Source organism: Thalassophryne amazonica, chromosome 5 (assembly GCF_902500255.1).
Source record: "Thalassophryne amazonica chromosome 5, fThaAma1.1, whole genome shotgun sequence".
NCBI classification, from domain to species: Eukaryota; Metazoa; Chordata; class Actinopteri; order Batrachoidiformes; family Batrachoididae; genus Thalassophryne; species Thalassophryne amazonica.
The window spans coordinates 53,648,772-53,662,043 of record NC_047107.1 but is presented as its reverse complement, the minus strand read 5'-3'; the positions used below and the strand labels follow the sequence as shown (position 1 = coordinate 53,662,043).

The following is a 13,272-nucleotide window of genomic DNA, read 5'->3' as shown; positions in this document are numbered from 1 at the left end:
ACTGTTTGGCTTATCCATTGCCCATTCTTTTACGCCCCCTGTTGTGGGTCCGTGTTCCTACACTTTCACAACAGGTTACCTGTCGAATGCTCCAAACAGGTGTTCTTTGAGCATTCATCAACTTTCCCAGTCTTTTGTTGCCCCTGTCCCAGCTTTTTTGAAATGTGTTGCAGGCATCCATTTCAAAATGAGCAAATATTTAAACAAAAACAATAAAGTCTATCAGTTTGAACAAACATCTTGTGTTGTGGTGTATTCAATTGAATATAGGTTGAAGAGGATAGGTAAATCATTGTTTTATTTTTATTTACATTTCACACAATGTCCCAACTTCATTGGAATTTGGGTTGTACAAGTTGAAATGACTCAATTAAAAAATGATTTTATCATGAAGTTTATGTCTCATAATTTACAGTCACACTGCAGCCACTGTTAAACCATCTCCTGTTGCATTTATAACAAACATTTGTATTTAATTACAGTGTTTGTTTTTCTTAGACTTAAAAATATACACATTTCTATGCTATTTTATTTGTGTAAATATAAATGTCCAAGGTCCAATCATCGCATCTGAAAGAACAGGTAAGTTATAGTTTTAATTTACAGATGAAGATAGGTTTCTAAAGAATCTTTAATTTTTTTTTACTATTTTAATTAAAAGTGTTCTAACATAAGAAACACTTTTTACAGTAATCAGAAATAAATTTTGAGGTACAAGAAAAAAATCATTTCCAAGGATTTTCTTCAGAAAACTGCTGTGTATAAATGAGCAGTTCTGTGATACATTTCTGCCACTGATCTATATATAACACAGGGTTATATACAGATCAGTGGTTTCTGCACTGCAGTCTTCCGTGTTTTGGCCTGATGCCTTGTTTCTATTGGACAGTGCGAACCTACGTCACAGCGCACAGCAGCAAAAGTTGGATTGGGTTGAACTTTGACCACGGTAGCTTCACGACAAGCAGCAATGTGTGCTCCTGGCGAAGCATCGCTTTAGGTCAGTTTTTGATGCGATGCTTGGCGCAGCATCTCATTGAAAATAATGCTTTTTAGACTGATTTGCAACGCTTCTAACGACGTCAACGCTTCCGGTGTGAAAGCCCCATAAATGTTACCTGTTCATTTCAGTCAGATTCATCACAGCCTGACAAAAACGTATCCACATAAAGCGTTCTGATTTTGGAAAACGACGATTAAAAGTACTTTAGTTCCTTGTCGTGGCTGAAGAAACGTAGTGTTTTAAAACAAGTCCCTCTGTGTTTTGTCTGATCCTGGTGCATTTCTCAGACTGAACCAGAGAACACCGGTGCTTTGTGCCGCAACAAGACAATTAACTTTTTTAAAAGTTGAAAGACTCACAGTGCCTCATTCATTCACGTCAGCGTTTACCACAGGCATCAGTCCATTCTTCAGCATTCTGCATACAATAAAAATAAATCCCCTGATCCACCAAGAAAAAAATAAAAGTAAAATAAAATTTTAAAAAAATGCTAAATTGCACTGGCCTCCGTGTGGAGTCAAGAGGCTGTACGGCAGAGTACGCATGTTCTATGACGTGCTCATCAACTTTTGCGTGCTCCTCCTGCCAAAGAAAAGGGTTCTCCCGGCAGTGGAAATGCAAACCAAGCCAGACATAACCATTCCGACCCGTACCATACTGTGCGGTACTGACCCACACCGCTCAGTGGACAAGGGGCTGTCAGCATATGCTGACTACATTGTCATGGTGTGACAGCTGCATAACTTATTCAATGTATCCAGCGTATTCAGCGCATGTTTCATACGTTGGCATACGCTAGCTAAATCGTCAAGGTGTGACAGGACCCTTAAACTAGGTCGTCTTTTGCTCCTCATCCTACAGTAGTAGGGTTGGGTATCGGGAACCGATTCTTTTCGAGAACCATTAAGAAATGATTCGATCCACCAACATCAATAGCCTTTTTGCTTAATGGTTTCCCTTATCAGTGCTTCAGTGCAGCCATTGTTTTTGAGGGTGTTTGTCAGGAAAATTATCATTTCTCTACGTTGCCTGCAAACCTGGTGCAGGGTCTGCAATCAACCGCTTCTGCAGCATGACTCTGCTTCGAAGCTTGAAGCAATGAAGCAGTGCTTCGTCCCGCTGCTTTGTTGGTTCTTTGCTTCGCTGCTTTTCAGAAGCGGCAAATCCGCTTCTTAACTCCTCTCAAAGACATTAAAATATATCAATCATGAGTCACTTTTGTGCAGATTAAAGTCACTAACTGGTACTCTCGTCTTGTTGCGAGAAAGAAACGAGAATCGTCCTCCATTCCGTTCGCACAGCACCAAACACTATGCGGCTCTCTGCCGGGTCAAGTTAAAAAGTTGGAGTCCAGTCAGAATTAATAACTTCAAAGCGAAATGCTGTTTAAATCAAATAACACTTCTGCCCAAAAGTTGTAGTACAAACAATAAACTGCAATCAATCAAAACATTTTTTTTCCTTCCAAAATGAGACATCCTGTGCTGACATGCAGCAGCCTGCTGAGTTCAGCTCAGAGGTATGGAGTGACATTCATTCCAAAATGACTGAAAGGAAATGCTTTTGACAAAAACTACAGATTTTGTTTATTTCTATTTATGTCCAGAGATCAAGGATCCACCATGTAGAGTTTATGTCCAGATATCAAGGATCAACCATGCAGATTTTATTCAAGTCCAGAAATCAAGGATTCAGTGACCAATTTCATATTTATTTACTTTAAGACTCAATTAAATGTTGTTGACATAGAAAACCTGTAAAGCTTACTTTTAGTACACAGAAAATTCACAAGAGGTATCATTAAGGGAATCGATAAGGAATCAGATTGATATGCATAATCGATAATGGCATCAATATCGATAAAATCTTATCAATACCCATCCCTGACGTACAAGGCCACTACTGTAAACGTAGTGGCCTTGTACGTCACCCCTCAGCATCAGATGACCTCATAGCTACAGCAGCTTTACTCCACATTTAAGTGTCTCAACACACCAGGCTGTTGGACCACATCAAGCTTTAGAGCCAGGCACTAAGGTATGGACACTAGCTACAAAGTCCAGCACACTAAAAAAAAAGTCTAATTCCAGTCAGCTAAGCTATCCATTTGGCAAATGTTGTGATGAGTATTTGGAGGAATATTTTATACAGCACAAATCAGCAAAATAAGAAGTGTTTTCCCCAGATCTGTTTGATTTAAACTTATGACTGTGTGATGGCTGTAAGAAAACTCAGTTACATATCACAAGTATGTTCCATCTGATGTGATCTTGAAGTGAGCTTCCTTGTTAATACTTGGTAGTTAGCGCCCCCAGTTGGTAGTGAAGAACAGAAATAAGACTGGGATGATAAAGCTATGTGAAAACATAAACAGGAAACAAGCAGGACAATAGCTCTGTGAGAATATCATTAACTGACGAAGTAGAAACACTAAATCTGAAACCTTGACTGACCAAAGCTATGTTAAACTATGATCAAGATTTAAGGATTCATGTATCAAGATATTAACTATTGTTGTCTCTTTGTTTTCTTTTGTTTTGATGCATTACTATTGTTTTTATTAATTCCCTTGAGTCTTGCATCTTTTTCCTCCATGCCTTTTATGTTCCTTCTCCTGCCATCATAGTTTGGTATCAATCTGTTTGTTATTCTGGCCCTTTGTTGGATCTGTTGTCATACTTTCCTCATGTGTTGCTACTTTTGCATTTAGTCCTTTGTGTCCTGTCTCTAGCATTCTGTCATTAATTGATAAGCATCCTTTTAAAGGCACCCCTTTTCACGTGTCCTCTGCCATATCATCGTTGGTTCCATTCTGCATTCTTGCAGCGTTCTCATTAGGGCTGGGCGGTATGACCTAAAATTCATAGTGAGATATAAATGTAATCCCTTCATAGTAACAGTATATATCGCAATATAAACTGAAGTGTAAAAATTATAATAATAAATTAATAAACACGACAGCAAAAAACAAAAACAGATATAATGTAATTTTGAAAACATTTATTGTGCAGATCTCAAAACTACAGGTAGCTACAATTTGTCGGAAGGTACATCTAAGATGCGAGCCTAGATTTGATGTTTTGGTGAAAGAATTAAATAAATCTATTGATTCTTGGGTCACTGGCTGAAGTTTCATCTCTTGAACACTAGATGGCCCGCTCTGAATACATGAAGCCTTTTCAGGACTGTCACTGGCGCTTTTCCTCATTTACAAAACTCAACACGAAACCACCAAAAAAATTAATAACAAATACTTCATATACTCATATTTGAAGTCAGTCTGGGTAAATCAATGTTACCTGGCTGATTTTGTCTTTCTCATCCAGTTAAAAATCCTTGCGTTATTTAATGTGGTGCTTTCTCAAACATTTGATTAGGGATGAAACGATTAGTCGAGTAACTCGAATAATTCGATTACAAAAAATGTTTGAGGGAAATTCTGTGTGTTTGTCTATATTTAAAAAACACATGGTCTCGACGTGGGGCGTGACTGTTCAGGGTTTTCACGTATTCCATAATCCCTTGTGCGCCAGAGAGTCGCTGCAGTCAAAACAACATAGAGAATCCACATGATGACAATTGGAAATGAATATTATACTACAAAAATGTAATTTTTTATGCTTTTCATCACGTTAATAAGAGACTGCTGCATGATACCCTGAAAACTTGCTAAAACAATTATAACAAATAATCCGTGTCTGCTACGTTTAATCTGCATGGAATTTAATAAGAACAAACCGAATTTCGGACATATTATATATATTAGTCTGGAACAAAGAGGACAAAGTGTTGTGTGGGCCGCTGAAGAGGAGGTACTGCTGGCCCACTACCACCAGAGGGCGCCCTGCTTGGAGTGCGGGCTCCAAGCACGAGAGGGCGCCAGATCCAGAGGAAGTGACAGCTGTCACTCATCACACCAGCTGTCACTCATCTACGCCACTACTTAAGCCGGACTGCAACTCCACCTCCCCGCCGAGAAATCGACTACCGTGAGGTAATTCTCTGCTGACTGACACATTGTGTTATTTGCAGCCCTATTCCTGTGGACGGAGCCTTATCTGGAGTGGCGGCGATTAACGACGACGACTGCGCCTTACTCTCTGGACAGATAAGTGGTTACACAGGCGTTGCACGAGTGTGTGATTCGGAGGTGGAGGTTCCCCCTCCTAACGGTGTACAGACCGAGAACCACTGAGTGTAAAGACTTACACTCATTCATCTTGTTTCTGCTTTTTGCCAGCAGTACCAGGGTCGACAGTCGAAGACAGAGGTCACCTGGGGATTCGGGACTTGGCGGCTCCGGTGTTCTTCAGGCCGTTGGTGGTGGAAGCCGTGTGGGACGCGGCCTCTCTCTCATCGGGGTCTCCTATCTTCGAGCCTGCCCACACGTCACCTGGTGTTAATTGACTTTGCAGATTTTGTGTATTTAGTTGTGTATTGTCACAACATTAAATTGTTACCTTTTGGCTTACTCATTGTCCGTTCCTTTGCGCCCCCTGTTGTGGGTCCGTGCTACGACACCTTCCCAACAGGATTTCTCGGCCAATCGTCATGGATTCCGAGGGGCGTCAGCTCGAGCGTGAACGGCCAATGGAAGAGCCAGGAGCGCAGGCGTCAGCAGGAGGCGTGTTGAGTGAGCTGCAGCAGATCTTAACCGCCTTCACGGCTCGGTTGGATTTAGTGACCGAGCAGAATGTCCTCCTTAATCGGAGAGTGGAGGCTCTCGCCGCCAGGGTGGAAGCGCGCGATCAGGGCGCTGCTGCAGCTCCTCCTCTGGCTGGTCCTGGGCCTGTGTCAGACGTTCCACTGGTCGTTCAACGAACCCCCCCACCGTCCCCTGAAGCATACATAAGCCCTCCGGAACAGTACGGGGGCTGTGTGGAGACGTGCGCAGACTTCCTCATGCAGTGTTCGCTCGTTTTTTCACAGCGCCCTGTCATGTACGCATCAGATGCTAGCCGGGTAGCTTATGTTATTAATCTGCTTCGAGGAGAGGCACGCGCATGGGCTACGGCGCTTTGGGAGCAGAACTCACGGCTCCTAACGTCTTATACTGGGTTTGTACGGGAGTTCAAACAAGTGTTTGATCATCCCAACAGAGGCGAGACCGCTTCGAACGTGTTGCTGTCGATGAGACAGGGGCGCCGTAGCGCAGCCGAGTATGCAGTCGACTTCCGCATCGCGGCAGCGAGGTCCGGCTGGAATAACGTTGCGCTCCGCGCCGCCTTTGTAAGTGGACTGTCCCCGGTCCTCAAGGAGCACCTACTGGCTAAGGAGGAACCGCGGGATTTTGACGGGCTTGTCGATTTGGTTATACGCTTAGACAACCGTTTAAGCGAGCATCGTCGGGAGCAGGCCGGGGGGCGTGACCGGGCACGTGCCGTCCCTCCCCCTTCCGGTTCCGACAAGGTGACGTCGTCCCCACGCTTCACTGCCAGGGAGCCCCGTGTGGCTACAGCTCCCCGTGCTGAGGAGGCTATGGACACGAGCAGGGCCAAAACAAAAACAAACGTCAGACAAAGGAGGCTGGCCCGCGGGGAATGTTTTGTCTGCGGCTCTTGTGAGCACATGCAGAGGGACTGCCCTGAACGGTCAAACTACAAACGCCTGTCCTTAGAAACTGGGCTAAGGGTGGGTCATAACACACACGCGGAAAGACCCCGCAGATCGGCACGAATCCCAGTAACAATCCTTTGTGGGGATTTAACCCTTCACGCCCCAGCACTGGTAGACACGGGGTCAGAAGGGAATCTGCTGGACAGCAGATGGGCAAAGGAAGTAGGGCTCCCCCTGGTGGCTCTGCCGGCACCATTGCAGGTGCGAGCACTAGACGGCACCCTGCTTCCATTAATTACACATCAGACACAACCAGTGACTTTGGTTGTGTCTGGGAATCACAGGGAGGAGATAGTGTTCCATGTAACACCTTCTACCTCCCGAGTGATTTTGGGCTTTCCATGGATGGTGAAGCACAATCCCCGGATAGATTGGCCGTCCGGGGTTGTGACGCAGTGGAGTGAAACCTGCCACCGGGAGTGTTTAGGATCCTCGGTTCCCCCCGGCACTACAGCTAATGAGGAGGTCAAAGTCCCCCCCAATCTATCGGCGGTGCCAGAGGAGTACCATGATCTTGCTGACGTTTTCAGCAAAGATCTGGCGCTCACTCTTCCTCCGCACCGACCGTATGATTGCGCCATCGATTTGGTCCCGGGCGCTGAGTACCCGTCCAGTAGGTTGTACAACCTCTCACGTCCGGAACGCGAATCAATGGAGACCTACATCCGGGACTCCTTAGCTGCCGGGCTGATCTGGAACTCCACCTCCCCGATGGGTGCTGGTTTCTTTTTTGTGGGTAAAAAAGACGGCGGACTCCGTCCATGCATTGATTACAGAGGGCTGAACGAGATCACGGTTCGCAACCGATACCCGTTACCTCTGTTGGATTCAGTGTTCACGCCCCTGCATGGAGCCCAAATCTTTACGAAATTGGATCTTAGAAATGCGTACCACCTGGTTCGGATCCGGAAGGGAGACGAATGGAAGACGGCATTCAACACCCCGTTAGGTCATTTTGAGTACCTGGTCATGCCGTTCGGCCTCACTAATGCCCCCGCGACGTTCCAAGCCTTGGTAAATGACGTCCTGCGGGACTTCCTGCATCGGTTCGTCTTCGTATATCTGGACGATATACTCATCTTTTCCCCGGACCCTGAGACCCATGTCCAACATGTACGTCAGGTCCTACAGCGGTTATTGGAGAACCGGCTGTTTGTGAAGGGCGAGAAGTGTGAGTTCCACCGCACTTCTTTGTCCTTCCTGGGGTTCATCATCTCCTCCAACTCCGTCGCCCCTGATCCGGCTAAGGTTGCGGCGGTGAGAGACTGGCCCCAACCAACAAGCCGCAGGAAACTACAGCAGTTCCTCGGCTTTGCAAATTTTTACAGGAGGTTCATAAAAGGTTACAGTCAGGTAGTTAGCCCCCTGACTGCCCTGACCTCCACCAAGGTCCCCTTCGCCTGGTCGGATCGGTGCGAAGCCGCGTTCCAGGAGTTGAAACGCCGGTTCTCGACTGCACCAGTTCTGGTGCAGCCTGATCCTGATCGCCAGTACATAGTAGAAGTGGACGCCTCTGACTCAGGGATAGGAGCCGTGCTGTCCCAGAGCGTGGAGGCTGATAAAGTTCTCCATCCTTGTGCCTTTTATTCCCGCAGGTTGACCCCAGCTGAACGGAACTATGACATCGGCAATCGGGAACTTCTTGCGGTGAAGGAGGCTCTTGAAGAGTGGAGAGACCTGCTGGAGGGGGCGTCGTTGCCCTTCACGGTTTTCACGGACCATCGGAACCTGGAGTACATCCGGACCGCCAAGCGGCTGAACCCCAGGCAAGCCCGCTGGTCTCTGTTCTTCGGGCGCTTTGACTTCCGGATCACGTATCGCCCCGGGACCAGGAACCAAAAATCAGATGCATTGTCCCGGGTGCATGAAGAAGAAGCCAAAGCGGGGCTGTCGAACCCCACCGAGACCATCATACCCGAGTCCACTGTCGTGGCCACCCTTACCTGGGACGTGGAAAAGACCGTCCGGGAGGCCCTGACCAGGAGCCCGGACCCGGGGACTGGCCCCAAGAACAGACTGTACGTCCCACCAGAAGCTAGAGCTGCCGTATTGGACTTCTGTCACGGGTCCAAGCTCTCCTGTCATCCCGGAGTGCGTAGGACCGTGGCAGTAGTCCAGCAGCGCTTCTGGTGGGCGTCCCTGGAAACCGACGTCCGGGACTACATCCAGGCCTGTACCATCTGCGCCAGGGGCAAGGCAGACCATCGGAGGACGACGGGCCTCCTCCAACCCCTGCCAGTGCCTCATCGCCCCTGGTCTCACATCGGCCTGGATTTCATCACGGGCCTCCCGCCGTCCCAGGGCAACACCATCATTCTCACGATAGTGGACCGGTTCTCCAAGGCGGCCCACTTCGTGGCCCTCCCGAAGCTCCCGACGGCCCAGGAGACGGCAGACCTCCTGGTCCACTACGTCATGCGGCTGCATGGGATACCATCGGACATTGTATCAGATCATGGTCCCCAGTTCTCTTCACAGGTGTGGAAGAGTTTCTGCAAGGAGCTGGGGGCCACCGTGAGTCTCTCGTCCGGGTACCACCCCCAGACCAACGGCCAGGCAGAGCGGGCCAACCAGGAGTTGGAGCAGGCCCTGGTGTGTCACCTCCGCACATCCGGCGGCCTGGAGTCACCATCTGGCCTGGATCGAGTATGCCCACAACAGCCAAGTTTCGTCTGCTACCGGAAACTCCCCTTTTGAGGTGTGTTTGGGGTACCAGCCCCCATTGTTCCCGCTGGTGGAGGGAGAGGTCGGTGTGCCCTCGGTCCAGGCCCACCTCAGGAGATGCCGCCGGGTGTGGCGGACCGCCCGCTCTGCCCTGTTGAAGGCCCGGACGAGGGCCAAGTCCCATGCGGACCGCCGACGTTCCCCGGCCCCCACGTACCAGCCCGGGCAGGAGGTGTGGCTGTCAACAAAGGACATCCCCCTCTGTGTGGACTCACCCAAGTTAAAGGACAGATACATCGGACCATTCCCCATCCTCAAGATCATCAACCCGGCCGCAGTGAAGCTCCGACTCCCGGCTTCACTGCGGATCCACCCTGTCTTCCACGTGTCCCGTATCAAGCCTCACCACACCTCGCCCCTCTGTACACCTGGACCCGCGCCGCCTCCTGCCCGGCTCATCGACGGGGAGCCTGCTTGGACAGTACGCAGGCTCCTGGACGTCCGTCGTAAGGGCCGGGGGTTCCAATATCTGGTGGACTGGGAGGGGTATGGACCTGAAGAACGCTCCTGGGTGAAGCGGAGCTTCATCCTGGACCCGGCCCTCCTGGCCGAGTTCTACAGACGACACCCGGACAAGCCAGGTCGGGCGCCAGGAGGCGCCCGTTGAGGGGGGGGTCCTGTTGTGTGGGCCGCTGAAGAGGAGGTACTGCTGGCCCACTACCACCAGAGGGCGCCCTGCTTGGAGTGCGGGCTCCAAGCACGAGAGGGCGCCAGATCCAGAGGAAGTGACAGCTGTCACTCATCACACCAGCTGTCACTCATCTACGCCACTACTTAAGCCGGACTGCAACTCCACCTCCCCGCCGAGAAATCGACTACCGTGAGGTAATTCTCTGCTGACTGACACATTGTGTTATTTGCAGCCCTATTCCTGTGGACGGAGCCTTATCTGGAGTGGCGGAGATTAACAACGACGACTGCGCCTTACTCTCTGGACAGATAAGTGGTTACACAGGCGTTGCACGAGTGTGTGATTCGGAGGTGGAGGTTCCCCCTCCTAACGGTGTACAGACCGAGAACCACTGAGTGTAAAGACTTACACTCATTCATCTTGTTTCTGCTTTTTGCCAGCAGTACCAGGGTCAACAGTCGAAGACAGAGGTCACCTGGGGATTCGGGACTTGGCGGCTCCGGTGTTCTTCAGGCCGTTGGTGGTGGAAGCCGTGTGGGACGCGGCCTCTCTCTCATCGGGGTCTCCTATCTTCGAGCCTGCCCACACGTCACCTGGTGTTAATTGACTTTGCAGATTTTGTGTATTTAGTTGTGTATTGTCACAACATTAAATTGTTACCTTTTGGCTTACTCATTGTCCGTTCCTTTGCGCCCCCTGTTGTGGGTCCGTGCTACGACACCTTCCCAACACAAACTGTGTTGTAAAGAACAATAATCAAGACGTTAAAGAGCAAACTTCACTTTCCCCCAGAACGACATGATCAGGAAGCGAGTGTAGCTCACAGCAGCTCCTATTGAAAATAATGGTGAGACAGCCTGTGATTCTCACGTTTACATAAAATAAATGCAATAACAATGTCTAAAAACCCAGAGAATATATTCACGAGAGTTTTAGGCACAATCTAAAAATAGTTTTATGCTGCGATGTTAATGGTGTTGTCCATGTGCAGCGGTTAAAGTGCAGCCCGATCAGAGCGTCTCAATGCAGTTCTTAGTGTTACTGAGATCTCGCAGCACGGCGACCTCTCCAAAGTTTTACGGGATTTGAAAACTTAAAAGGGTGGATTGACCTGGCGGTGCTTTAAATAAAATGACACCGCTTTCCAAACGCTGTAATACAGACAATAAACTACAATGGACTAAAATGTTTTTTTCCTCCCAAAATGAGACGTCCTGCATTCTTTATGAATTACAGAATTAAGAGCTCAGCTCAGATGTATGGAGTGACATTCATGCCAAGGAAATGTTTGTGACAAAAACTACAGATTTTGTTTATTTCTATTTATGTCCAGAGATCAAGGATCCACCATGTAGAGTTTATGTCCAGATATCAAGGATCAACCATGCAGATTTTATTCAAGTCCAGAAATCAAGGATTCAGTGACCAATTTCATATTTATTTACTTTAAGACTCAATTAAATGTTGTTGACATAGAAAACCTGTAAAGCTTACTTTTAGTACACAGAAAATTCACAAGAGGTATCATTAAGGGAATCGATAAGGAATCAGATTGATATGCATAATCGATAATGGCATCAATATCGGTAAAATCTTATCAATACCCATCCCTGACGTACAAGGCCACTACTGTAAAAGTAGTGGCCTTGTACGTCACCCCTCAGCATCAGATGACCTCATAGCTACAGCAGCTTTACTCCACATTTAAGTGTCTCAGCACACCAGGCTGTTGGACCACATCAAGCTTTAGAGCCAGGCACTAAGGTATGGACACTAGCTACAAAGTCCAGCACACTAAAAAAAAAGTCTAATTCCATTCAGCTAAGCTATCCATTTGGCAAACGTTGTGATGAGTATTTGGAGGAATATTTTATACAGTACAAATCAGCAAAATAAGAAGTGTTTCCCCCAGATCTGTTTGATTTAAACTTATGACTGTGTGATGGCTGTAAGAAAACTCAGTTACATATCACAAGTATGTTCCATCTGATGTGATCTTGAAGTGAGCTTCCTTGTTAATACTTGATAGTTAGCGCCCCCAGTTGGTAGTGAAGAACAGAAATAAGACTGGGATGATAAAGCTATGTGAAAACATAAACAGGAAACAAGCAGGACAATAGCTCTGTGAGAATATCATTAACTGACGAAGTAGAAACACTAAATCTGAAACCTTGACTGACCAAAGCTATGTTAAACTATGATCAAGATTTAAGGATTCATGTATCAAGATATTAACTATTGTTTTTTTTGCTGAAATAACCAGGAAAATAATACACTACAGCAGGAAATAACCTGTTTACTTGACAGAATGTCTCTAACTTATTGTCTGCCAAACAGAATTATATCACTACATAGAACACGTCGAATTGCCAAATGTTTTTATTAAAGTTAATTGCACGAGGCAGTGGTTGGACGAAAGCGTTTGGAGCTTTTTGTAACGTTATTTTATTTTTTATTTTTTTTATTATTTAGCCTAAAGGTTTTTATATATTACTTTTTCAGGGAAATTTATTTTTAAAGACAGGCAGTCGCGTAACAACAGCTTCATCAATGCGGCACTATGCTACCTAGCATGAGCGGTTTATCTATTTTTCTGAACCTAGATGAAGATCTGTACGAATTATTTTAACCTTCAAAAACACACGCTGTCCGTTACATTGTCGAACACTGTGGCCAGTTGATTGGTCTGGTTGTCAGGGATGAAAACGTTCCATAGCATAAGCTAAGACAACTTAGCATGTCGCCTTGGTTATCGCTAACCCATTTAGCTTCTTCAGCCGGCCTTTCTCTGGCTGTTTTCTCACACTGTTACCCGTTTCAGTTCACGCTGAATCATACTGACCTCCCCCGCTGTCGTGGTTGCTGTGCTGGCGGTGGAAGCAGCACTCGGGGTCGGGGACCGCTGCAGAGTAACCAACGCCATGACTAGAAGTTGATGCTGCAGCGGCCGCTGTGGCCTGTTGTGTTGCTACTGCTAGGGGATGGATGGATGGATGGATGGATGGATGGATGGATGATCCTGCAGCAAGTATCCCGCGTTGTCCATTCTGTTTAGTAAAGTAGTAATTACTCATTTACAGCACAGTGCCAAGTTTGATCATGAAAGCCAGTGACAAAGTAAAAATTCTTGATACATATAGGCTTTGCCAATATTTTACATACACACACACACACACATTATCGTTGGGAGAGAGATGCCAGTGTCGTGCAAAAGTAGTTATCCCCGCGCACTCACTCAGTGCAGTGTTCTTCAGCTCTTACAAACGATCTCCCCCAAATAACAGCATGTTGGTTGTTC

The 13,272-nt window shown here is 47.2% G+C and overlaps 1 protein-coding gene across 2 annotated transcripts in view; it reads right to left on the bottom strand.

Moving 5' to 3' along the window:
* The window catches only part of ssh1a (slingshot protein phosphatase 1a), a 78,464-nt gene extending 65,518 nt beyond the window's left edge, over nucleotides 1-12,946 (bottom strand). For both annotated transcript variants that reach the window (XM_034170273.1, XM_034170275.1), the window contains exon 1: nucleotides 12,817-12,946. In XM_034170273.1, the coding sequence (XP_034026164.1) occupies nucleotides 12,817-12,897 (81 nt within the window). In that variant the 5' untranslated portion in view covers nucleotides 12,898-12,946. The remainder of the gene's footprint in view (nucleotides 1-12,816) is intronic.
* Between the last annotated feature and the right edge of the window lie 326 nt (nucleotides 12,947-13,272).